We start from the raw sequence: 26,905 nt of genomic DNA on the forward strand, positions 1-26,905 counted from the left end.
CCAACCATTGGCTTATCACGGGCTTTGGGAAAACCTATCAGAACAATAGTGTTTACGAAAAATTTAGGGCTATAAATAAGCCTTCGCCTTTGCATTACTTCTTTTTGATCGTCAAATAATGAGGCAGGCCTAAAAGAAGACCAACTACAACAAGTTTTCAATATGAATTATGTGCCCATGGTGGAAATCTAGGGCCACTGCCACCCTGGAATTATGAGATCAAGGGCCATTGCCATCTGGGGCCGGAAGACGTCGTAACTGCTGCCTTATACCCAGATACCAGATACTTCGCCTACTGATTCTGACACTGATAATATGAGCCCATCTAATTAAGCTTAATATTGAATTACCGCAAATGATTTTTTTGGTCACTCGTTATGCATTTCAACATCTCAGATTTCAAGCATTTGGGATATCCCCTAATCGGTCTATTGACTAGTGCTCAGCCAATCAGAGGGCCTTCTAATCACCTTATTCAACATGTAAATCAAATGGCATTATCCTGGGCATTAAGTCCCCATTATATTGAAAGGCTCGAATTCGAATGATATCGCATACCAAATTTAGTGGCAATCACTGACAGAAGGTATTGATAAGTTATTTTTGCTCATTTATCACCCAGTGCTGGTTTGAATGTCGGAAAGAATAGCCTAAGGCATTTTCAAATCATGGAAGTGTTGGGTGTTTCCAATTGTGATTTTAGATAATCGCCACCAAGATTGAATTGTACCGATGAAGAAGTAAAAAATGTCTCCCTTGAAAAACTGTATGACCATATTGTATTTGACGGATTATGGTAAATGGTTCCATTGAAGCCACCAACGTCTAGCTCAGAGATTTAGCATAATAGAAGGCTTTGCTCCCCGGATTTCCCAGGACGTGTCAAACTTCTAAACCGGTACGCATTATTCACATGAGACGCCACTTATAAAATGAGCACGACGAGTTCTTATCGTCCTGAGGGGAGTCAATTCATTTACCCTTGACAATCAGTGCATGTATTTCTACTAAGACGGATTAGACCGATGGCTACAGAGACCAAAGGCGTTATATAATATACCGGACGTCCTTGACATGGATCCAGAATCCCTTCTACATCACCAGCAGCCTTTGACACCATTACACTAACTTCGAAACCAGAAATAAGATGCGATATAAAACTAAATTTGAAATCGGTCTCGGGACCTTGAGAGACCTTGACTGGAGTATTCTGCGAATCCAACGCTCATCCCAGGTGAGCTTGCATGAAAAACACAAAGACGATTTCCATCTTTGGGTCTCAAGTGTTTCCAAGAGTGGTACTTTGAGATTTTATCAAAATCGCACGGCTATGTCTCTCTTTACTGACACAGTAATTACTGATGTTGTTTTTGGTAAAGCGATAAGTGTTTTTGGTAAATGACATGTCATGTCTTTTATTGTCACGCCAGACGGGGGGGGGGGAGCAATGTGCAACCACGTTTGTCTGAAGTTGTTGGTCGCATCATTTTTCTTCTTCGTTTTCGTCTTCCATCATTCCATTTTTTCATTAAGTCAGTAAAAATAGCCTACTAAACAGTTCAAAAATATTTCAGAAGAAACAGTCCCTGTTTTGATATCGGAACATGCAGAGCTGGGTCAGGGCAAGACATGTCCCGTTGGTGCTGTTGGGTCAGGCCCACCCTTTAAACACGGCATGACCATATTCTATGGGAGATTTGGGTTATCGAGGTAATTGACCTACCAGGTGATTTGCAATCTTTAGCAGTTGCACATGGTGTCTGCATTGTCAATCCATGATAAACCAATTAAGCACTTGGCATTACCCCTCATTCGGGCAGGTTAAAGTGGGCTATACGTTGAATTACAGAGCCTGATTGCAATGAATTTGGATCCAAGATCAATGACAGTTTCAATTACTCTCCGTCCACAACCGTGTGAAAGGCCTGTTACAGCGCAAACTATGAAGGCATCTCGCCCATCCGATGCCGAATATCTTATATGAGAGCGGCAGAACAAGGTCCTTTACATCCGCCTCCTGACGGAAGGCCTTCTTTGTCACATTTTTCTTCCAGGTGTTGACCGGAGTAGGAGTATTACGATATCCAAAGGATCAAATATGGACGACACTAAAGTACTATGATTCTAAACGTCCGCCAGCGGGTTTATTATGAATAGCAAATATATCTATCTATAATATGAAACATTACAAAAATACTCTTTATTGAAATGAAATATGACATAAAACGGGTTTGCGAATTACAGACCAAACCGTTTGAATTAAATGACAGAAATGAAGCCAATGACTGTCCAAAACTACCGATCCAATGAAGTCTAAAACTACACCTAAACATGCTATATCACACGAGTTCGATGATTAAAGTGAAACCTCATATACAATGAAAATAACCCCTTTTTTGAAGCATGCGAGATTGAGATTATCATGAATTAAAACATTCCATTAGTGTTTATTCCTGCAGCAAATCTAAAGATAGACGACATGACCAAATGGCATCAAGATTTGGGTTTCGAGGAAACCGACTGGCCATGCAGATTTGCCGATTTATTAGTGGTGTCACATCAAGTCTAAAGATAGACATGACCAAATGGCATCAAGATTTGGGTTTCGAGGAAACCGACTGGCCAGGTTTGCCGATTTATTAGTGGTGTCACCTCTTCTCAACATATATCTGTATCTTGCGAGTCAAATTTATCACCAATAATCACGTATTCAGAAAATGGGTCGAGATCCAGTCATAAGTGCTATTTCTTTCCATTTCGAGACGATGGACAAGAGTCACAATGAGACTAATGAAAAATCTCATCAGGTTACTTAATCCTTGTAATGCACAGGCCTTTAGATCGATGCAATTGACCTTATACAATTATAAACTATTTCTAATGATTTATAAAAAAAGCGTTCATATGCATGTTCCCCAATGGGATTACTCATAAACCACGTGTACCTGTGATTCAACATTTGACTCCAAAACGAATCTGTTTTGTACAATACCTATTACAGCCGAGGACAAGCAAACATTTCTTTAAGACGAAGCTGATACAAGTAAATATGTAACCACTAACGCAATTTAATAGCATTTGCCACCTTCTTGCATCAGCATCTTCAGCAGTTCATAACTTCGGCAATATCGAACGAGTTGATTAAAATTAAAACTGTACGAATATCAAAGTAAACCTACCCAATACGTTTATAAATTTTTTGCTTAATTCTCTTATTTACAGACAGTGTCATTTCTCGTTAAATATATTAATTTCTTTTTGGAGTATCTACATCTAAAACTATGCATCTAACATTGCATCGGCCCAAATATTCTCCCAAACTGGAAACAAGTACATGTATACACTTTAATTTCAACACAAACGTGTTCACACAAACACACTTTTGATTATGGAGGGCCCTAACTGGTTCCAACTCAACTTTGCAAGAATGTGCAAAACACTGTACAACTTGCTTCCAGTATCCGGCAGCTGACTAGCCTGGTACCACTGGCCACCGTCAGACGACGCTGTATTGACGGGACGTCCGGTGCAGCTGACGACCCTGCTAGTCACATGACCATGACGTATCGTCCAATTCACATGACAAAACAGTCAATTTGTCGTGACGTCAACGCTTTTGAGTCAATTGCCGGCGTGCGAGAATTCCAAAAATTTTATCAGTTCAGCCATACAAACGTATACTGAAAAACGCATAGCTGCCTGCAGCCAGCGGGATCTCGGTAAAAAATGTCCAGTTGGCAGTGTAAGGCGTTTTATGAGAATTTGGTCAAGGATATTGTCCAATGCAATCACGGATGGCTTGAGGTAAGGCTGAATGCCTGTCGTCTCGTCTCGTGTCCCATTTGGTGGATGGATTGTGAGATTGCAACGGCTGTAATACCTGAAAATGAGAGAGGAAATTGAAATCGATATAAGGGAAAGAAAGACGTTAGATTGTATCGATGTTTTGTAATGCAGACCTGTCAGATGACCATGATTGCTACTATTATGCTAACGTCTTCTTGGAACTAAATGAAATGTTGCTAAAGGCAGACAAAGGTCTGCTACACACAGAAAACTACCCCACCGAGAGAACGAAGCCGAAAATAAAATGAAGACGTGTCGATGTCTGGATTAATTTTTTGCCCATCCGGATGTTTATCCGAAGAGAAATGACATTGCAGTCTTTAACATGGGCTGAAGCCGAGTAAGGAAGGTCACGGCGAATCTCGTGCAATGCATAGCGTCAAACGCACCTTTCAGACTATAGCCATTAGAAGTCAATGATGGCCCTGTCACCAAACTTGAAGCAAAGCTTCTTGGGGTAGCGCCCATCTTTAGGTACGTCAGCAAAGTAGCCAGCGGTCCGGGAGAATCTGTAACGAAAATGGATGACAAGGAGTCAGACAAAGGCAACACAGAGACGTCGGGGAAAGGCTAGACTGGAAACTGCCTGAAAATGCAATTAAACCAGCTTGGGGAACTTTCTTCAAACCACTTTGTCTTGTCATGTATTTCTTTTTATAACACGTGTGCTTCGTGAACGACATCCGGATTACCCATGGAGCTACCGCACGTGCCAGTCTCCACTGCCAGACACGCGTGATAAGTCTTTCTTGGTAATACATGTAGTTTATGATTCGGGGTAAATCGCAAATTCTCGGTAAACCGCAAGTATCTCAGGCCTCGAACAGTTTTTTTCTTCTGTTCTTCTGGCGCGTGTCAACGATGCTTGCCTGTATGAAAAAAGTTATGCTTGTCCAAGTCAACAGAAAGACACGTGTCTCAAAAGCTCGCACATTATCCCCCCCCCCCCTCCCCCCTCCATACCGTAGTTCATGCATTGTGAACAACCAACTTCTGAACGTTGGGATCTCCTCGCCAAGTTTCTTTAGGGTTGGCAAGTCGATTGGGAACTTCCGCTTTCTATTCTGAGATTCAGTCACGATCTTTTTTGATAAACAAATATTTTGATATCAGAATTCGGGAAATTCCGTCACGCACAGGACATGACACTCGAGATAGTTGAACTAGACTTGTATGTGTCAATATATGAATGGGATCTCACCCCCGGGGTCAACTGCTGGGTTTTCCCAACCATAAGCGTGACAAGGGGACACAGGCGCGTTACAAATAAGTAAAGTGGCACCTTTGTTTGCAACAGATTGATAATAAGGCACCTGTAACATATCATATCTATTTTTATAACAAAAAAAAGTACATGTATTGTTCGATGCATCACATTCGTCTAGATCAATGGCAAGTGCACGCCAGTGGATTACAATGAGCCACATGTACTAAAATCTTGAAGCTGAAGATGCACACATGATGGATTCTCTTTTGAAATGAGAAGATGGCATGGGGAACCATTCCCATGGACGACGCGGCAGATTTGAATGAACAGAGCGATGATCTTGAAGATAATCATCCACTCTTTTCAGCTGGTAATCATCGCAGAGTATAGGGGTTAATGCATGGAACTCAGGGGAACTATGATAATACTAACAAGTCATTCGAGCCACATCTTTATCCCAAATATTCCAATCTCCAGCTAAGTGATTCACTGGAGCTTGTTCAAGAGATTTGTGTCTCAATCTCAAAGCTATCACTCCCAACAGGCCAATGGCTCTGCGCCGACACTTGTCATGAAAGCAGTTGGTGTTTACCAGAGGAAACATACAGGGAACATCACCAGCGGTGATAAGAAACCTGTTCGGACCATCAGGGATAACGCCAAAGTATATAAAACATGAAAAGTGTTCCTACCTTAAAGCCCTGCTCAGTTTCTCGTACGTCATGCCATCATTGTTCTTTTTGCCTCCCCACATGTTTGCCACGGTCTGAGACTGCACGATCCTGAAGATACCATTGGCCTTGTCCTCCCATTTAATGATGCGGGGGTTGCAATGGCTGTTCTTGAGGAGGCCCGCGATAAACTCCCACAGTCTGTTACCCTTTCCTGCAAAGAGAAACCAGATCGCATATGAGACGAGGCAAATACAGGAACTATTCAATGGAAAGCCTGAGCAAGGGCAATGCACTGTTTTGGGTAGCTACTGTAACATTCTCAAATCATCAAGTGCGACACAGCTTTTTTAGAGGAAACTGGTTCATTGACCCCAGACAAGGCCGTGAGCCAAGATCGGCCGAATCGGCAGCCATCTTGAAGAGCGGCAGCGACCCCATCCACCATTCCTTGGCAGACTGAGTCAAGGGCACAGGCAACACTCATTCAGAGAGAAGCAACAGCCTTGTTTTCTCTTGAGAACCGTTTGGCACGAGGACTCAAGACATCTTCCAATCCCCATACGAATGAATAGGGCAAATTGGAGTTCATAAGTCAGAAGACTCCATCGCTTTTAAAGGAGGCTAATATCTCTTACCTCTCTTTGTTGGCTTGATGTCCATCTCACTATCAGAACTCTCATCGCCTGAGGACGAATGGAAGGAGGACTTGTGTACGCGGCCCCTCGGTTTCTTCATGGGAACACGCCTCGACTTTCTGTCAGTGCCATGCTCCACCTTAATCTTCGTCTCAAAGGGAGACGGGTAGTAACTGGACTGGTGCTGAGAGTGAGACCCGAAGGACTGAGAGTTCGTGAAGGGGTCTTGCAGGGGCAACTTGTATTGAGACTGTCCTGTAGGGACTGAAGGCATGGTCAGTGGCAGATTCTCCAAGCTTTTCGGGTTAGGGTTGATTGGGTAGGCGTAGGTCGTGGCGCCGATCTGCACAGAGAAGTCGATGCTCTCTGGTGGGTCGTCAAAGTCCACAGGGTCCGAGCCAAGGTTCCAGAGGTATTCTCCTGCGTAGAGTTCTTCTTCCTTGGTGGCGGGGAGGCCGAACATTGGACCGCTTCCATCCAAATCTGCAAAGGAAATGATATGAAACGGATGAAACAGGATAAAATGTGGACATGCTTCTCGACACACGTTTATTCTGCACACTTGTTTTTTCATTAAGATTGTCGGGATTTCTTTTCTCATAAGGAAGTACGGTGTATCTCTGGATCAGAAATTATGTCCGTGGTCAAAGCCATGGGCGAGCAAGATGTTGCAGTCTAAGCCGTGAACTATCAAGTCTTTGAAGTAACTCTGTTTTTGAGTTAATGATACCGAAATATGTTTTTGACGATGCTTATGTACAATGATGAATGTGTGTGATGCACGAACGTTATTTAAATTGTTAATTAGTAAGAAAAAGCGTGAGAATGAGTATGGAGAGTGAGTATGGAAACTAAATCTTACAGGAAGCATTTGGACTTTTGATTGCCATCTGATCTGTCGCCATCCTTCTCAAAAACGTGTAGATATCCTCGCCATAGTTTGGGTCCTTGGCCAGAAGGTCTTCCTTGGTCATGGCGCACAGCCGCTCACCCGTGACGTCTTGGAAGCGCTCCCCGTAGAAGTTTCTGATGTCGAAGCCAGAGAGCTCGCCGAAGTAGTGGAGGAAGCCCATGACCTCGGTCTTGGTCCAGCGCTGGGGATGCTTGTATCTCCAGTCGTCTAGGGATCGGTCTGAGGGAGAAAGGGGCATGTTAGGGACTCCCGAAGTGAAAATTGGATTGGGATGAGGGTTGTTGACTACGGGTTCTTTAGCAATTGATCTTCAGGTAGCCACTTTGGGTATGTCTGAAGAATGGGAAAGTTGCGACCAAGATATCTTTCTAGAGCAACGGGTGGTAAACGAAATTAAGCAGCTGAGCCATGAGCTTTTTGAAAGTCAAGACTTTAAATAGAGAAAAATCCCGAATGCCTACGGCCATCAACTACATGCATTAAGATCATTCCTCTCAATTTATATGCAAAATTGTGGGCCCCTCCAGAAATACTTTTTGAATCTGAATGAGGTCACTAGTTTGGCGACGGGAACCAATCAAAGAGAACCGAAACAGGTTTTGGGCCGGCAAAATGGCGGAGCTTTTTGTTTACATGTACTTATACATTGTTATGACAACGTGCTTTCTTCCATCGCTAGGAAACACTCCTTAGAAGCATATCATTGGTAAAAATCAATCAGATAAAGATGACAAAATATAGCGTTTTGAGATGGTCTTGAGATGTAAAACATGAACTGAACTGATGAGTAAAGGGAGAAAAAAAATGAGAATATATCTTAATGAGCAGCCATGCAAGAGGTTTATGCAAGCATATGCATTCTTTGACACTGTTCAATGTCACTTGTGGTTGCATTGCTGCTTGGGTTTGGTTTAAAGATGATACGATGTTAGATGTTAGTAATTTCAACATCATCAGCAGAGAAAATGTCCATACCTTTTGTCTGCATGTACTGTAGGACTGTACTCGGGATCGAGTTTGAATCGTCCGAAGTGAACACGTCAGAGCAGCCACTTGACGACTGCGAAGACATGGATGTACCAAGCTCGGTGTACGTCTTCTTGTCGTCTGAATCACACCAGCTGCTCTCTGGGGTCGAGTGTTCGGACATACTGATCACTGGTTCGATTTCAGCGGCTGTCCAGCGCTCTGCAAAGCTGTAATAACTGTTGTTGTTGTAGACCATTTCCTCGGTCTGAAATCAAGACAAGTTTTGGATGAGTTCATGCTAGTTAAAGACGTGCCCTGACTTGACGTCGTCCAATTGTACTTTTTTGGAATTGAATTGCAGTACCGCCAATAGCTCCCTGAAATTAATCATTTGTTTCCACCATTTTACCCTTGATAACCAGAGTACTCGCCAAAGGTGCATCAACATTTAGTATGGATGGCACGACCTTCGTGTGGATGAACATGCAGCGAGTCATTTAACAGCTGACCATTTTTCCATACAGAGTGTTGACCATGGCATTTCTCCATGAGGAGGATTCGCATTTGCCGTCCATCCAGCTGAAGACGGTTGCATTCAACTGCCCTAGACTTCATCAATGTCACCAGAACCCTTATAAATCATTGATTGAACGGTTTGGTTTTTTAGAAAGGAGGGTAATGATAAAAGGATAATGATATTTCGAGACATACGGTACAATGCCATCACCCGCATTTTATCTAAGAGTAAGACCCTATTTTGCATGCTGGAAAATACCGCACCAATCTATTTCAATTTCAAATTTCTCGACATCTCATGACTGATGCCAAAATTTTAATGTATTGTATGAATCGATATGGTTTCCCTTCTCAACAAACAAGAACTTATAATCATGATTCGTTTTTTACCTTTGTTTTTTCGAATAATCTCAAGATCTAGGGTTTATTCGTGTCGGATATTTAGGTTAGATATCAAATATCAAAATACAGACGAAAGATAACATCATGTATTCATGTGTCTATTTTGATTCCATAACTTGAACATTGAACATTGAAACTATTGAATATTGAAACCTTTCAAGAGACTGCCAACAAGGTTCCACCAGCCAATGGCACCGAATGACTGAAGTAGTTCCACTTTCTGCGAAATGGTTTACCACAAAAATGTGGGCAACAGCTAACGAATGTTAGTTCACAATATGTAGGAAAAAGCAGAAACTATCTGTTTTTGGTAAATGCCCAGTGGACTGCTTATTAATAATAAATATCATGACATTGAGCAAGAGCCTAATTCTGTGTAATTATAGGCCTAATGGACCACATGATGAAAATCAATAACAAAGAGCATTGGTGAATTAACCAAAGGGGAATCCCTCTTCAAAAAGTGCTTGAATGCTGTTATGTGTGGAAAACTGAAATCACAACTTGGCAGTGGGACAGACAGGGAAACTAAGCTGATGGAAAACTTTCCCTCAAATGAAAACACCTACGAAATGTATTACTTGTACTTGAATAATCACTTGTTGTCGCCGAAATTTCCATTTGGCAAGAGATCAAGAAATGTCAGAAAGCCCACATTTTGAATGACTCTGTACAAGGCGCCGAATGGAATGGAAAAACAATTTTTTTTGCAGAAAGCTTCAATAAAAATTGAAGTTTTATGGAATTTAAAGGCATACGCCGTTCGTAATTATTGTAGCCTACTTTCCTGTGGTTCAGGCAAATAGGAGTCAACATTGTCGTAGCGCTGTTACGATGTATTATGCAAGCCAATCCACTGAAACTTGTCATTAAAGGTATATCGGTCTACGTAACGGTGTTGTTGAAATGTATATTCAGTACGCATTCGACACAAATGGAAATCATCAAATTATCGAATTCAAGTTTAATTTTCAAATTGAGCGTATGGCGGAGGCCTTTAAGGTTATCTCGTTATGAAAGTTTATGGCCACGTTGGGTTTATTCTCTGTCTGTTTCATTTTAGCTTGTTATCGGATTTACGTCTCTCTATATATTCATTCCATGCAGAAAGACGAAAGACACGCAGTGGGCCTACCCCATTGTCCAGGCATGTCTGGAAGTGTATGTCTCATCTCTCATCAATCAATTTATAGTATCATGAAGATAGCATGTTGCTTTTAGCGGCAGATTATAAAATTCAATCACATATTCATGCACAATAAATTCTTTTTTAAAGATTGGAATTTGAATTGCACAATTTATCGATTTCAAACATTTACATAGATAATAACGAAAAGCAATGTTAGCGATCACGGAGTGAAACTAACCAGCTACTATTCATTGCCCGTTATCTACTGTTATATTGAACATATATGTCTAGTAAGGGTCTAATAAGTTCATCTTGCAGGAATAGGCCTACAATATCATGAATAATCCAGGCCCGTAGCTTGCTTTTTGGTGGTGATGGGCCATTCGTGATTTTGATCAGATTTTAGTACCTCCTTGTGGTGTAAGGTACGAAAGAAACATGGTAGCATGATATTGAAATAACCAATGAAAAAGTTAAATAAACGCTGCTTCCAAAGGAAGACTCATTGCATCACCATCACTCAACTGTCCACTGTTAACAAAATAACTGTTACCTACCACAGTAGCTTGATAAACTGGTGGTGCCATTTCGTACCGTCTGCTCAGTAAGCAATCGATCGAGCACTGGAAGAAAAAAAGGAAGTGTTGTCAAACTTTGATAAAACCTGGTCTAAATTGATAGGTTGGGCCGACCGGTCGTACCTAGTGTGGTTTCTCTAAGGTTGGACCGGAGACTGGAGCTTCCTGCAAAATTTTGAAGAAATTTTTAATTTCCAATACTCGGCAAGGTATAACAAGAAGGCAAATGCTGATCATCAAGACCAGTTGGAGAGAAAGTGGTCCAAGCTTTCCTTTTCCCTTGGAAAACACGAAAGACCGGAAATATGCCATAAATTGTACAAAGATTCCCAAGGGCATCAACCAACAACACCTGCCCATCCTTTTTTCCTTTGAGAAAAGTTACTAAGGGCTGATCACTCATATTTCGAATTAATTTGTTATGTCAAACAAAGCAATAGATTACGTTAATCCCTTTATCACCCTATCGCCACTTGTTTGAGTTGCGGGGGCGGATAGAGGAAGGGAAGAAATTCATCAGAAAAAGGATATGAAACAGTGGGGGACGCGGCCAGTAAAGCCCCTCCTGCTCGCGTCCGTCGCGTGGCATCTCTAGAAGAAGATAAGGCGCAGCGTGATGCCTGCTTTGCTTCCTGCGGAAGGGAGGGGTGATTATGCAATGAGGATTGCATTGCAACATGGTTTGATACATAAGGCCCCCCCCCTCCAAGTCTCATGGTCTTTGACATCGCAAGAAGCTCCGTCACCCGTGTGCTTCTCTAAATATCACGGAATATTAGTGATACAAACCAAAGGGAGCATAGACGAACCGAGCCGGCCGGGCCAAGGCCCTGTACGCGTATTCTGATACGCTGCCCTCCCCCTGCCCCTCCCCATCTCCCCCTACCCATCTCCCGCGCCTCTTGCCCTGGCGACACGTTGAATGACATACATGCATGCCTGGCAACCTACCAATCATGAAAAACATCTTCATAAATAAATAGGCCTTCAACAACTGGCTACAGAACACAAATCAAAGTACAAAGTGCGGGAAATTTGGAAATGGGGTTAGAAGCTTACCTATGCAATATGCAAATATGGTTTGTTTGTTTGCTAACCCGACTTCTACTGGTAATTAGCTGTCGACTGCTCTTTGGCCAACAACCTCTTTCTTTGACCGCAGCTCTCAAAATGACTCAAAGCAATGATATGCCATAATGATATGAGTGCTTTAAATAGCGTATCGGCGGGAATTCCCCTACTGGGGCTGCGAAGAGCATATCGCGCGCTGATTGGTCTGTGTATTATAATGGCACTCAGAAGTTTTTTTTATGGTGTAATTTATATCAGTTGTTGTCGATTGCTTTCAATGGCTTTCCCAGTAATGAGGTCGATATCATGGAATTGAATACTGTTTGGTTTATTAGCATATTCTCTGACAGAAGTAAATTGACGATATTGATATCAAAATTGATTTATATCTCTCTGATCGAAAGGAACTGGTAAGCCAGGGAATAAACCAATTGGGTGAGGCAAATGCCTCTCATGTTTGAACCAATGATCTCGCGGGCCTCCCATGCCCGGCTCTTGTGTTGAAACTGAAGATCCAGCGCGCAAGCTGTAGATATTAGGGAGTTTTCGCAAAGCCTCTGAAACGTCAACGCTTTTAACGTCTGTCCCATCGACGTCATTGGGACAAAAACTCGAAAAGGCCGCGTTCGCGACCGACTGTCGCGTTGGCGGGCGTTTTGGAGGAATTGCGAAACTCTCTGTTATAGGCGCTCGTCATTCAATCTGTATATGGTTGGTCATTAATTTCTTGGGTACAGTTAACGAGCACACAGAATAACCAGCCTGACACCATCTGTATGAGTTTTCCCCCCTCGGATGGCAATTTGTATCAATAATGCTGGGATGGGGCGGGCTGGTGAAAGTACGTGGTTAAAGAAACTAATGATCTGGAAGCGTTTCGCTGAATCCTCGGATCAGATGCTACGTTATGGGGTGCATGTGCGCAGACCGGTGAGCGTGAAATGGTGTGTATGTATGGGGGAAGTGGGGGATAACAGCAGATCCTCGAATGCACAGCCCCTGACTATTACCGACTACAGAGGCCCGTCTGTACAGAAGGCTTTCCAAGGAGACATATTCGAGACCAGTGATGAAACCTTTGTCAAATGGTCACCCCTGATGAAAGGACCAGTCGGATTTAGAGATTTGCCCCAATGCAACACTATTTTCAAACATACCCCTCTCTCTATAGTTCTGTAGACACACGAGGAAAATGCTTACATAAATACTATATATATTTTCATTCTTTGTTCCCGTCAGTGTCATCTAATTGTTATCATAATTTACTTGGTGAGTTGACAGCTATCAAATAATTGGGGTAAATCGTGTCATCTGATCTATTTATAGTAACATATAGCTCATTGTGACGTCAATGGACGGCGGAAGATAAGCTTTGATTGCTGTTCTTGCTTAAAATAGAAATACATGTATCTATATAAATATCAGGAATGTTTGGGTTGGGCCATCCTCGGCACCCAGTGGTTTTCCATATGCTCCAGCTCTCGCTATTACAATGTATGGGACGTAGGAGTATCAAAAACCTGAAGCTCAGGATGGGGTTGGGCCTACGCATTCGGGCATCCAGAGCGTGGGAGATCTCAGTGGGGCAATGTACTGCTGGTCATGTCAGTGTCGATGTCTTCAATCATAAAAAAGCGGCACAATGCACTACTACTAGCAGCCAAGTCCCGAACGCAGACTCGGGTCCAAGGGGGGGGGGGCGCACCGGCAGCACGCCCCCCCTAATTTTTGGTCATCAAACATTTTTTTGTCGCCAAATATGTTCGCATCCCGCGTGTACATCGTTCAAATGCGCAATTATCAACACAGAAACCCGTCTTAAAAACAATCATTTGTTTCAGGCAAACGAAACCCATAAGTTGTTGCCAGATACGAGGAAAACGCACCGAAGGCGAATAGGGGGGGATGGGTGCACCCCTGGAACGCTATCACTGACAAACTCCCCTGTGTCATTCGCTGAACCTGGACCTGTAACAGGCAGCTTCTTCAATGACAGCCTAGATACCATCTCATTTTCACATTAAGAGGTACTAAAAGCTGTTACACCTGCATCGAGTTCCTATAGAAATCCACAGCTACCTGCTATCAGCCACTCACCCAGTATAGTACAAGTTATCAATAACATCGGAGAACTCAGCAAACAATTAGTTAGGAGGTAAATCAACCGAAAAAAATGGAAATGGAGAAAAAGATTCGTTTCAGAAAACCGCTGCGCTCTCTATTCAGTTTGGACATAACTACATGTTCCATGGTCAAATCATGATGTCCCCAACTGGCTCGATGGTCTAACGGTATGATTCTCGCTTAGCGTGCGAGAGGTCCCAGGATCAACTCCCGGACGAGCCCTTTTCCATAGTCTTTTTTTTATGCAAAACCCTTCTTTGGATATGTTTAGGAGAAGGGTACTTGTTTCCGACATTACAGTGGGCTAATGTATTTGTCGCGACGACACTAGAGGATATCAAGATAAGATGAATTAGAAAAAACTGTTTTATTGATTATTATTTCAAGTTTTTATTGTTACATTAATCTCTGGTTCTCTATAATACCATCCGTAGTTCTAATTATCTAAGAAATGCTTTAACATGATCACAGACGTTAGAAAACAAACTCATTGGGTCGAGTTACCGTAGCACTGGTATCCAGAATGAAATGTGATGTCAAACGACCTCAGACACTGCATGACTGATGGGAATCAAAAGAAACCCTCAAGTCCAAACCCTGAGTCCAACCCACAACAAAAACCTCACAGTGATTGGTCGAAGCCTTCTCTACAACAGCTACCTTTATAGATGGATAGAGCCGATGGGCACTGTACCCATCTAAACGTGTACATTTGGTCCAACGTTGACCATGGTGACTAAAGCTTGGATTACTCTCTCACAAACATAAATCTTTTTAAGCACATCCAAGTAACGTCTCGTTTTGAGACGAAGTAAAACTTTTCATCACTTGGGCTTCAACATTAGACCCGATGTTGCCTTCAATCCTTTTTATCAACCGTTTATAAGACTTCTTGGGGTCGTCTGGGAAAGAGGCAGATTTGGGCTCCCAATTCTCCACCTCGAGGACGATCTGGGCAGCACGCAAAGGAACAGACAAGTCCTCAACCGCGATCACCGGGACAGTTCGCCTACCAAGCCCAGCCGAGTGAGAACGGAACTGCGGCATGTTTTCCCGTTTGCTGTCTTGACAGCTGTCCATCATCTTGTTTTCCTGCAGTTTAGTTTTTGTAGTCGAATCTTTTCTTGGCCTGTCCTTAGGTTTGACGTATTTTTTCGGGGCGATCTTGTGTAAATATTGACTAGCTTGTTTGATATATGACTCAGCTACTTCGCCATCGTGCCCAATAGACATCTTTGTGGGCGAAACATGCCTCGAAGAGTTGATTCTACGGCCACTTTCAGAAGGATGTTCAGCGCGTTTTTGTTTCAGTTTTGCTTTCTCTAGCGTCTCTTCGGCCTCCGTGCTTTCGATAATACTCCCCAACAACGTAATCCTACCAACTTTGCTCATCTCCACAATCTTTGGTTTAGAGTATTCTATCTTAGGCGTAAATATCTCTAACCTGTCCACCGGGCCATGGTCGTCAACATTCGACACATTTTTTTCAAAGACGTCACCCCTGACATCCCTCTTACACACGGCCTCCTCCCCATCGTGGGCCCCTTTCTCATCTTCGTGGACATTCGCGTTCCTCTTATCCTTCTGCGGGCTCCCCTGTGTCCTCCTGTCTTTTTGCGGACTTCCAGGCGTTGATTCTCTGGAATCCTTGGTTTCTAAGAAACTCTCGAAGTTCTTCTCCTCCCGTTCTTTAGCCTCAGCTGTCCTTTTCTCTGCCTCGTTTTCGTACACCTTTTCCTGCGGTTCTTCCTTGTACATTTTGAAGTCAGTGAAGGACAGAGAACTAGCCTCTGAGTCTGCCCGGAGGGATAAAACACCAGTCGACCCGTGGTGTCCGCTAGTGGCATCAGTATTCCCTACATCATGCCGTCTCTTGTCTCTTCTATCGTCTGCTACTGGTGATGCGTGACTAGATATTAATTCCGGGGCAGTAGTCGGACGGACTTCCTTCAAAACCTAAGAAATGAAGAAAGAAAGAAATGGTAGTATTCGTAGGGTATGTTCACGTCATCTGCCGAAGACAGCTTGTTCTAGAACCGGAACCAATTGAAAACAGTGATGACAGTAAGACGAACCAAATGGCGATCGCACCCAATTCCGCCCACGTTTTCCATCTGCCAGTTAAACACGACCCTAACCCATAATTCACCATCATTTTACAAGATTTTGATTTGTCATGTTTTACCTGATTCCGTGGTGTATATCGATAGATATAATCATTGAAGGGTCTGTTGAGTTCCTTGTCAGCCTTCTCCCTCAGTGACTTGAACAGCCTCCCCTGGTAGCTGTCCACGTGCGTTGGTGAGGCCAGGATGAAGTGGTGACCTTTTCTGTGCGGCACGTCTCGCCAGCCGCGGAATCTGGAGAAAAAGGTTGCAAAGATACTAGGATCATCCCAATGTCATGATTACCCAGTATACAAAGAGCGTATCCACCTCATGCATATCCGATGACTTGTAATGCTACAGGTAAGAACATCTTGATCGACCGCAGGGACTGAGGCGTTGCAATACGTAGTGTATTAGCAACGGACTGTGGCAATCCGTGGTGAGGCGCCACAGAATATTCCCAACAGAGCAAACGGCGTAGAGCTTCTGGGAGAACGTTTCTAGATTCCTCCATCACAACACCGAAGAGTACTACTAGTCCCTTTGACCATGTAGCTGACCATCGACCTTATAGGTAGGTGATGGTGTAGATGTTCCGCTCCATCTAACCAACTTATCACATCATACCTTGCATCGCAGGCCCTAGCATGGGATGGTAGTGGTGACTTTGGCTGGGCGTAGCCGATGAAGTTCAGAAATTCAGGTGATGGCCTTGGTTCAACTTTAGGCTTTGCTTCTGGCGGCGGCGATGGAGTAGCTATAAAGTCGAAATAATACAAGCTGGCGTTACAAAGGATGTCCTCGGAGAGAACATGCACAATATAGGTGAAGACGTAGCTAAGGCCAAACCCTCAGAAACTAGACTGACCACAGCGAACACGAACTAACAGAAGTAGACACATCACTGAAAATAAGTCATCAAAGCCATTTTGAAGATGAACGTTAAACTGATATTGGGTGAAGTGGATATTTGGGCGTGACACAAGCGGTCTGTACTGTATGAGACTTGTTGGTAATGTAATGATTAACAGTGTTCTTCTGACCTCACCTGGTTTGGGTCTTTTCGCCAATCTTTCCTTGAAGCCTGGCTTGACGTATTCCATGTCATCTTCGATCATTTGGTGGTACTTCTCATCCTGGAGTGGAAAGGCAAATTGATTATGAAACGTTCACCATCTCACGGACGGATCAGTGTAAAGTCGACCTGTGCCAAGTGAACATTTCCGCGGCTTCAGAATGCACGATGTATCTGTGTACGTGTGTAAACCGCGGACACTATCCAAACCAATCAACACATGTTCTTACCATAGTTTCCATCTCAAAATATAAACTCTCGATCACATTCCCTCTTTCTGTAAATTCCTCCTTGGTGACGATCTCTGCATTTCTGGGACGTTGATATTCGGTCAGTATTGGCCTTGGACAACCTAGAGGTACTTCTGAAAAGGAAATTGATTCTAAACATAGTCAAAATGCAGTCACCACCAGTTGACTGAAACCTCTTCGGCTCGTTTTGGAGGAACGTCTCGGTCATCAGCGCTTATGCTTCTGTTGACGAGATTGGGTAGGTCCCAACGCCTATCTGATGATTAAGGAATTCGTTGCGGCTGGAATTTCACAAAACAGAACAGGGGTAAGGGACCTTTCTCAGGAAACCTTACCTCGTTGAGTGGGCCGTTTCTCCATCCTGCATCTAATGTAATCTCCGATAGAAGAGTAGACAGTGTCAGGTCTTGCCTCGTGCGCAGATTCCCTGGCCGCTATCTCTGGAGTGTTGTACATGACAAGATCTGGTGCCGAGATCGGCCGCCCGCGGACATAACCGGCGTGCACATGGGTGACGCGCTTCTCCGAGTTGTCTACTTCCGCTCTGAGACGAGAATACCTCCTTTTGTGATAACGCACCTGAAGGAGAGGAAAACTAGCTGCAGACAGGGATTTTTGCCAAATCTTCTTACAAAGAATTGGTAATCTTAGAGTTGATAGATTTTGGCACCTTGGTAGCTATCTGTCTCCCTCGCCCACTCTTCCTCGTTCATTCCACGGTCAAGATCACCTCCCCGCTCCACCCCCATTCAAAAAAGAAAGAGATAAAGACAGCAACCCACCTGCTCTGTCCTAATGCCCGTCTTGACCGGTGGCTCCTTGGACGCCCTCCTCCACCGTTCATCCTCCTCATCATCATCCTTATCCTCGAAGTTCCACTCATCCTTCAGGTACTTTTCATCAAGATGGAGGGCGAGGCGCTGGTCGTGGTGGGACAGCAAGATCGCAAAGTTGTCGAGCTAGAAGAGAGAGGTGGTGTCAAGTTGCGGGTTCTCCAGTTGGTAAATCGAAAGCATTCTTCTTCTCAATTCTCCATCACGTCAAAGCTCTAGGTGGTTATGTTTGTTGCCAATATGAGTCATGGTGAAAACCATTTCGAACCGTTTGGCAGAAACGTTCATCCGGAACTGTACTCGATCAAATGAAATCCTTCAGATGGCATGACAGTATGCGCACCCACAAGGAAGCCTTGCAACGAAGGCGATGCAATGCAATTAAATTGCGATGCAAATATTACGATAACGTGTAGTTGAAACGTGATCTGTATCTCTCACCAGGCTAGTCCAGCCTCTTCCCAATCATTCTCTAACCTACCTTGAACAGATCTCTCTCATCCTTCCCGCTCACTAGAACAGGGTCGTCTAACTTGAGCTTTTCATACAGATCGCACCTTAAAGACAATGGTTAAATCTTGATAAACTCTTAAATAGTTTGGCCAATACCATATCTTTGGAGCTATCACATGTATGCTTGAACCGTCTGTTTAAGAACCACACTCACCACAGAATAAGATCTAGATACTCGTACAGCTGTATCCGTCTCGGTTCATCGAAGTTCTCCCTCATGTGTTTGATCCTGTGCATCATCTTCAGAGGAGCTATCGTACGGTTACACATCTGAAAATGATAATGAGTTTGCTTTTTTCTTTCTTTCTTTCTGTGACATTCAAATTTGGGAATACAGTGGAACCCCGGTCGGCGACCACCTCAGTAACGCGACCACCCCGCGAACACGACCAAAATTCTCCGGTCCCGAATGGTTTTCTCTCTAATTCCCATTGAAAATGATAATGAGTTTGCTTTTTTCTTTCTTTCTTTCTGTGACATTCAAATTTGGGAATATGTGATATTTTAAGCAATTTTATTGATCGAGGGCTTTTTGATCGGACCCCAATTACTTGGATTTCAAGTTGGGTGTCAATGAGGCGGTTTATAATCATAATTACGCAGGCCTACATTCGTGTATTTGTAGTTCTTAACAAAAAGTGTAAAGCTTTTTTCCTTGGGGGAGTTTTAACAATCCAACTACATGTACACATTATACCACTTATAAATCTCTTAATGTTTTTAGGCCTTGATTCCTGTAATTGCCCGTGGTAATACTTTTATCCGAATATTTCATAGGCCTACTGTAGAATATTGAGGATTATATATGCAGTGCAAGTTGTGTTGCAAATTACATGCAGTATATTGCTCATAGCATTTTGTATGAGATAATTAGCAACGAAAAGCCTGCTGTGAGTCATGAGTGTGATCATCAATAATTACTAACTAATTCTGCTAATTGTGGCATCTCTGTAAAATCGTTATTAATCGTTATCCAAGCCACCCCGATACTTTCAATCGTTTTAGTGCCATGCATGTTGTAATAGTACGACTTCTTTCTTCGCTGTCATATCATTAGATTTCAGGTCTCATAGACAGTGGCTATCAGATTCCAGGACGAACTTGAATCAACGAAAACATTTGTATGTGACAAGAAGGAATTTGGTGAGTTGGATGATAGCCTGGGTTTGATGGTAGTCTCAATCAAACACCAGTACAGCTTTTCTCTCTTAAGTCTATTCGCAACCCGTACCTTCAGCGACCTCAGTAACGTCCGCTGGTCCAGTGTCATCCCTTTCGTATCAACCGCCTCATATGTTTGATAAGCCATGCGGACATTTTGCAACTCGGCAAAGCTGAAAAACGAAACATCTTGTTACATCTTTCCCCTCCTCTATGAAACGTGTGCTTGCTTGTCACACCATTCTTAAGACTGCTCCATGCCCTATACTTGACTTCATTAGAGGTATTACAACTTCATTTCGACAGTACGCACAAGAGAAGTACACTCCGTGTTCCGTTTGCTGTCGAACTCGATGTTCATCCCAGTCTTACCTAAGAACCTTATGGCTGAGTAGACGGACTGCCTTCTTGATGACGCACAGGTTCCAGTCATCTGTGTGGTGGTTGAATGTCCTGTCCAATGCTTTGTGGAAATACTTCTGGTTGCACAATTTCTCGAGCTCCTGGAAGGAACGTTAACATTGATGAGCTATGATGACATTACTCGCGCCCCCCAAACATTATCCGCCCCCCCCCCAAATAAAATTGTCAGAAGGTAATCATCAAAACCTGTTCCTATTGACATGACCATTCTCTGGAAAGCTCTTGACCAGCACTCTCTGATGGTATCATTATTTTTCATATTTACATGACCATTTTTTGGACAGCTCTTCATTAGCACTGTCTGGTGGTTCACTTGCAAACCTATTGGCATGGACATTCGTTGGAATGATTTGTTGGAAAGTGGCATTCCTAGCCAGTAGCCAGTGACCGAATTAGTCCTTCATAACAGCCCTAAAACTGGTTTTCGAATATATTGACTTTATTTATTACTATCGAGGAGTGAGATTTTAATTTGTTGTAGTTAAGTTTGCTGTATAAATGGTGATCATTCGCAGAGTATTGACTTGAGAAATCACACTTTTATTGGCGCGTTGTTAATCCGAAGCCAAAGCGAATGCAGTGTTTTGATAGCTTTTAGGTTCTTTTTATTGATATTTTCATTAGGTTGGTTAAATGGAATAGAAAGTGGTCATTATCAACTGAAAAGGTGGCCGCAATCGCCAAGGTAGATAATGGCAATAAAACACCAATATTGGAGATTATTTCAAATAAATCGAGCCAAGCATAAAGGCGTATGGAAGGTGACCATTTCCTTCAAGCACATTGAACTAATACAATATCAATATGCCTCTGGTTACAGTGACTATGAGGCACTTAAACACATTTCAAAAAAAAGGTACCGGTAATACGTTTGATATTTCCTGAGACGGTCTACTGACAGACAGGATAGACGAATCGTATCAATGTAATTTTGATTTTTCTTCCACATTTGACCAACATAGATACAACCAACCAACTCCAGACAAAACCCTCAACTTCTATTGCATGAAGAGTGGTAATTACCCCAACCCCTGTCGGGAAAAGCGCCATGAAAGCCTCGGGAGGGGAAAAGTAATCGGCCAGGAATGGAGACGAGTACACTGAAGCCATAGTAGATACTGAGAAATCCCACAGCGAAATATATCAAATGAATTCATTGTTACAGACCTCATTACAAACAAGGTGCCTATTACTTCTTTGATATTATTAGTGTTATAATAACCGAATATCGAACAGCGTATTTAGGGATTGTTGGCCAATTTGTAAGAAACAAGTCAAGCATTCAGCCATAAGCGGTTTTCTATTCACCTTGCCACCTGTCATAGACCAGATATTAGGACACTGCTGGAGTATGTCATATTCACCAACATTGTAACTAATAAACCACTGTGAAGTATTTGAACTTGGCAATCATAGTGCATTTCCATTCCTCGTGGTGTTTTTCCTCTAGAAGTACATACCTTGAAATTGAGACCATCTTGATCCTTCAATGTTTCCTCGGGGATGTTGTTCAGTAGTGTATCTCTTGGAAACTAGAAGAAAGGAAACAATATGAATATCATCTTCCACACCAGACAGAACATTGTGGAGAAGATAATGATGAACATGAACCCATTATTGTTTGTAACAAGGCGTTTATACCTACATTTCATCAAGACTGTGAACAACTCGAAGCTCGTCGGTTACACCAGGGAAGTTTGATAAAGATTATAGTACAACACCCTGGTTAGAAAATATAATATTAGTACCCTCCCCGTGGATGGACCCCGTGGGGCAGTGTTTGTATCCCCGGAGCGCCTTTGGTTAGAGTGGGCATCCCTGTACATGGACTCCCTTAGCTAGTGTTTGCATCCCCTTGGACAGCGGGACTCCATGCCAGTGCCTCAGAGTTCAGCCTGCTCAGGGAATTTCAATGATTATAGCCTTTGGACGCGGTTTCTTTTAACTGGGACATACACAAATGCACTTTACCAAACTCGTTACAAAGTTTGATATTCTTACCCAGACAATATCATTTTAACAGATAAACACATTAGCCCTTAATCCATTTCAATTAGGTTTGAGCAGGCCTATCACGCTACAAAAGAACGTAGGGATTTGCCATGGATCATGTCTTGGAGTTGGTATAATATGGATCAACTGAGGATCAAATGGGGTTTCTAGGCCCAAGACATGTATTTAGATACACCTTAAAATGAGTCACACATACGATCACAGAAACGCTTACAGCCTTCATATGCCTGGACCGGCCTCGTCCTGTTGTGTCGAGGAAGGACGACCAGGATGACGAAATGGGCGGCATATGAGTCTATCATAAACGTACATTTAGCTGACAGTGTTTGCTAATAGCAACACCATTATTGATTAATCATTAGCCTATACGTGTCTCATTTATGGGATGTTGATGTTTGTTTTTTGTTTTGGCTGTAACAGGTAACACGTGATGGAACCAATGGAAACAATAAATCCACAACTCCACAAGGGGAAAGCCAATAATACGCAGCGTAAAATTCCTCACTTTTCCTTAAGCATGTTAGTCTCAGTTGTCTTACATGTTCTATTTGTTTGCCCAGTATCATGTTTCCCACCCGACACAAACATGGATATAGTTCACACATACTGACATTTACTCTGTAATGCAAAATGATATGTTGCCTTGTGCAAATTGAAATCTTAATACTCGTTCGTTCAAAATACCTGAATGATGATTTCGCTCTTGTAATAATACAGAGACTAGAATCTGGGGTAATAGTAAGGAGAGAAACTCAAGGCTTGCATCGAAGCAGTAATCAATCAAATTCTAAGTTTTATGTCAGAGTAGAAAAGAGAAAATTAAACACGAATCCAATCTATGAGGTCTTGAACTTGTTGTATTTTCCAATTCAATAGTATTGGTCATATAGATTGCTTGCCAAGAACGGTGCAATATTAGTGATCAATTTCGAAACTTTAAACAACATTGCAAGAAAATGTTAAACAGAGTAGTCAGTCTTCAAGAGGGCTAATCAATCAATTATCAATTTTATCAAACCGTCACCATAACAACCAAACTTGTTAGTATACTACAGGCAAATTAATAACTTCCGTCAATTACAATGTTCCTGGTGATACCAAGAAAACACGTTTGGGTACCATGTCAATATTTCTTACAATTAACTGCCATTTGCTGTAATCAACAACCCTAACAACATGATGTTAACAACCTACACAGCATGCTACCGGCCGTCGGTGTTGGTTTAGTTTTCAATGGAGTTTTTTTGCCAAAACAAGGCGTTCGAGAGGTTGCGCATCATTCACTATGAGGAGGCGAATCGGAACGGTATATAGTGCGCAACCACTCTATTTTAGCTTTTATCACTCGATTTTACTAAAAAAGACGATTGGCTTTTCTGGGCGGGAAAATAGCTTCAACTTGAACAGACACCTGGCCTAGACATGCATATACCACCAGTATATCAATAAAATAGTGTTTCTGTCAAATCGTCAATTGGAGTGTAATGGTAATGTTCGCTATGCGTGATAATTGTGTCATTAGTGATCAGTGGTGTGCACCAATGGTTTGTAATGGTGTAGTGGTGCATCTTCTTCATGTCCTTCAATGGGTATAACGCATCATGCGAGCGTTTCAAGAGACTGTTGATGTTTTCGATTGCATCTTTGTGTGTACACATGTAATGTAGTGGCCAACTACTCATAGCTTTACAAAATATTTCAAAGCAATACATATGTATTCGGGAATCGCATCTGACAAGGATTCCAATTGGTGTTGAAATTGTTTGAACGATATATGTGTGGTGTCCTCTCTTCCATCTTTCTCTACAGCAATAACTCACCCCTAATGCTCTGGAAAGGCACCTGGAAAGACAATAAAGCTAACATGAGCAATCCTGTGATGGCCAGGTAAAGCGCCGCGTATAGTCGCTGCGACCGGCGACGGGGCCACGACAACATGATGATTGTGGTTGGAATGTGACCGACGATCGGATTGGTTCACTCGTCTTGCTGTCACGCTTCCGTCGCAGGTCGCAGCGACACAAATCGCAGTTTTCCACAATTCCTCGAACTAATGCATGAGCAATGAGAGACAATTATTGAACTGAACTACCGTCCATCGATCACACTGACCTAGTCCTACTTTTAACTATAAATCAAATACTTAAACAGTCTTAGATAAACTTCATATTTTCAATCTTTAAAAAAAAGTATGCCGCGTACATACCAATATAGGCCCTATAATCATAATCATAATCATCATGATAATGTGAATTCGATCAATCGATGAACGCGTAACCAATATACATATTTAATCTGAATTTCGATTGTTTTGCACCCATGTTTTACACACGTATGCATGCTATACGGGAATGAGCTTCTGTGTGGGGTGCAAACGCCATTTCGTGAAATAAGTAAAACAGTAAGGCAAGATTAGAACAAATACAGTTCTTGAATTAAGTAGTAAGCCCAATATATAAATGCCATATAAAGACTTATACAACTTAAAACTGATAAAACATCGTGTAGCGTTTATATCAAAATGTGAGATATTGAACTTGAGCCCGGTGTAGAAGTTTGAAAGGTCCTCGGATAGAATGTCCGGTGAACAACGGATGTTCAATCTTAAAGGCATTGATGGCTATGATATGCCATAATCCGGCAGAATTCAATAGGGCCGAACACATATTCTAGGGGAACATATTTTACTTCTACATCGGAACTTAATCATAGCCCTCAATCCAGCTCAGCCAGTGACTCAAATCGGCTTAGTTCATGGATATGCATTCAGCTAATTGGCCAATTAGTCAGTCTTTCATGTCTATGTAGTGTTGCCTAGTAGCACTCATCAGCGTGACAAACTTTCACAATGTTAAAGAAATGAATGGAAGTATATATATAACCAATGTCAACTCACCCTAACTCATCCCAGTTGACAAACCCCTTCCTTTTGGGGTAGGTGAGATGAAACATCGCCATCCTGAACCTCCTCTAGCATCTCACATTCAAGATTCCAAATTTAATCCGATCATTTTATATCCATTCTACCAAAACCCATGCCATGCCAAGCGCCAATGGCTTTCTGTTTTGCCATGTTGTGGCCGTTCCGGTTTTTAGCACAACCCAACGTAAAGAGCAGACGACAGACGACCTCGTCTCCAGGATCACCAGCGAGAAATAGAAAACAGCCTTTAACAAAGAGCCGCGGCATGAACCGTATTAGAGGGACGAGAGTCGGGTATTTGTCACAATTCCCACTCAAGTGGGTGGGAGATCGCCCAATAGATGTAAGGGCATTAAAACATTAAAGGCCTGCAGTACTTGTATCATTACGTGGCAGTAGTTACCAGTAACAACCATTGATATTGATAGATTAGTCGGCAATTTATCGGGGCTTATTCTGGAAAAACTAACTTTGGCTGAGCTCCAGGATGACATCTTGATGAGGTATTTTGCTGTTGCCCCATCCTGACTCTCATGCGTTTGCGTCATCACCATCGAGTGATTTAGCGATCCCAAAACATTGCTGGTCAAGAGGGCTGTTGCCCATGGATCAAGGGATATCATAACTCAATATAATGAGTCGTGGAGTAATATATGTCTCGTATCATGCATTAAAAAGTAGTGCTGGTGATGAATTGAATCGTATTGCCATCTAGCGGATGACAGCAACACAACGCCTCCGCATTTCCTACCGAGAGTAAATAAGAAATATAATATCATGCCTCAATGACTTTTATATATCGCAAAAAAAACTATCGACCAAACAGATTGATGATTCCCTGACGTAGGCTTAGTTCAGTGTCGGCAGCCATGGCAACACGTACCAGTGTACATTGATACCGCTACCGCATAATAAGACTATACCTAATCAGGTCAATTCGGCGAATCCTCAATGTATGCATAGATGATGTACACTCTTTCGACAGTCAAACACACGACAATGGTGAAGTGTTGATGGAATTATCTTACGACTGGCCAGCTGGAGATGTGATCGGTTGTCCTGTGAAGTGTACTTGAGACATTGGAGACGTTAGGAGCACACGGACCGATGTTAGACGGTAAGGAACCAACGCCACACGAATACGAGGAACTGCACTTTCATGCACCCGGTTGGCGTATCCGCTAGAGATCGTGATAGGTCTTCTTCAATAGAAACAATTTCACAGTGTATATCAAGATGTTGTATAACATGGACGGAGTTGCGGAGGAACTGAAATCGGCATTAACGCAATTTCCGAGCCATTTTGATGTAGGGGAACAAGCTGAAACGAAACAAAAGCTAAAAGATCTAGAGTGGCCGTTGACAGCATCAGTCATTAGACGGATTCTAGATCGAATCAAAGACGGGGAATCGGAATACTTACATGATTCTCAGTTCAATTTACGGGAACATTTCAAATGTCGGGATCTTAATCTGACACTTTTCATGGAATACCAAATGAGCATGCTCAGCGCGCCGGGGACGGCCCAGCAGATGAAAGT

The 26,905-nt window shown here is 42.6% G+C and overlaps 2 protein-coding genes across 3 annotated transcripts; both read right to left on the minus strand.

Moving 5' to 3' along the window:
• Window positions 1–2,121: 2,121 nt before the first annotated feature.
• LOC135492664 (ETS-related transcription factor Elf-3-like) lies at window positions 2,122–12,044 on the minus strand. Of its 2 annotated transcripts, XM_064779237.1 has the most exons (8): window positions 11,929–12,044; window positions 10,849–10,914; window positions 8,251–8,509; window positions 7,225–7,494; window positions 6,363–6,845; window positions 5,746–5,938; window positions 4,236–4,355; window positions 2,122–3,880 (listed from the first exon to the last, which is right to left on the minus strand). In XM_064779237.1, the coding sequence occupies exons 2-7, from the start codon at window positions 10,876–10,878 to the stop codon at window positions 4,253–4,255; spliced, it is 1,338 nt and encodes a 445-aa protein (XP_064635307.1). In that variant the 5' UTR covers window positions 10,879–10,914; window positions 11,929–12,044; the 3' UTR covers window positions 2,122–3,880; window positions 4,236–4,252. The 2 variants fall into 2 exon arrangements, with proteins under 2 accessions (XP_064635307.1, XP_064635308.1); XM_064779238.1 differs by lacking the exon at window positions 7,225–7,494.
• A 2,405-nt stretch (window positions 12,045–14,449) lies between these two features.
• Window positions 14,450–25,506, minus strand: LOC135492852 (uncharacterized). The gene is made up of 14 exons (XM_064779528.1): window positions 25,338–25,506; window positions 24,262–24,283; window positions 21,889–21,960; window positions 20,378–20,508; window positions 20,076–20,178; window positions 18,999–19,114; window positions 18,813–18,888; window positions 18,281–18,457; window positions 17,834–18,077; window positions 17,478–17,611; window positions 17,221–17,308; window positions 16,800–16,929; window positions 16,250–16,424; window positions 14,450–16,020 (listed from the first exon to the last, which is right to left on the minus strand). The coding sequence occupies exons 1-14, from the start codon at window positions 25,397–25,399 to the stop codon at window positions 14,839–14,841; spliced, it is 2,712 nt and encodes a 903-aa protein (XP_064635598.1). The 5' UTR covers window positions 25,400–25,506; the 3' UTR covers window positions 14,450–14,838.
• Between the last annotated feature and the right edge of the window lie 1,399 nt (window positions 25,507–26,905).

This window comes from Lineus longissimus, chromosome 8, assembly GCF_910592395.1.
Source record: "Lineus longissimus chromosome 8, tnLinLong1.2, whole genome shotgun sequence".
NCBI classification, from domain to species: Eukaryota; Metazoa; Nemertea; class Pilidiophora; order Heteronemertea; family Lineidae; genus Lineus; species Lineus longissimus.

What these genes read in the sequence shown, in the direction of transcription:
- LOC135492664 (XM_064779237.1), bottom strand. Translation starts at nt 10,878, where the DNA reads ATGGCACCACCAGTTTATCAAGCTACTGTG. An exon ending in ACAGTACATGCAGACAAAAG is followed by an intron (nt 7,495 to 8,250) that starts GTATGGACATTT and finishes TTTCTCCCTCAG; the next exon opens with ACCGATCCCTAGACGACTGG. An exon ending in CATCAAGCCAACAAAGAGAG is followed by an intron (nt 5,939 to 6,362) that starts GTAAGAGATATT and finishes TTCTCTTTGCAG; the next exon opens with GAAAGGGTAACAGACTGTGG.
- LOC135492852 (XM_064779528.1), bottom strand. Translation starts at nt 25,399, where the DNA reads ATGGCGATGTTTCATCTCACCTACCCCAAAAGGAAGGGGTTTGTCAAC. An exon ending in GTCAACTGGGATGAGTTAGG is followed by an intron (nt 24,284 to 25,337) that starts GTGAGTTGACAT and finishes TTGTCTTTCCAG; the next exon opens with GTGCCTTTCCAGAGCATTAG. An exon ending in GCTAGGGCCTGCGATGCAAG is followed by an intron (nt 16,425 to 16,799) that starts GTATGATGTGAT and finishes CTTTTTCTCCAG; the next exon opens with ATTCCGCGGCTGGCGAGACG.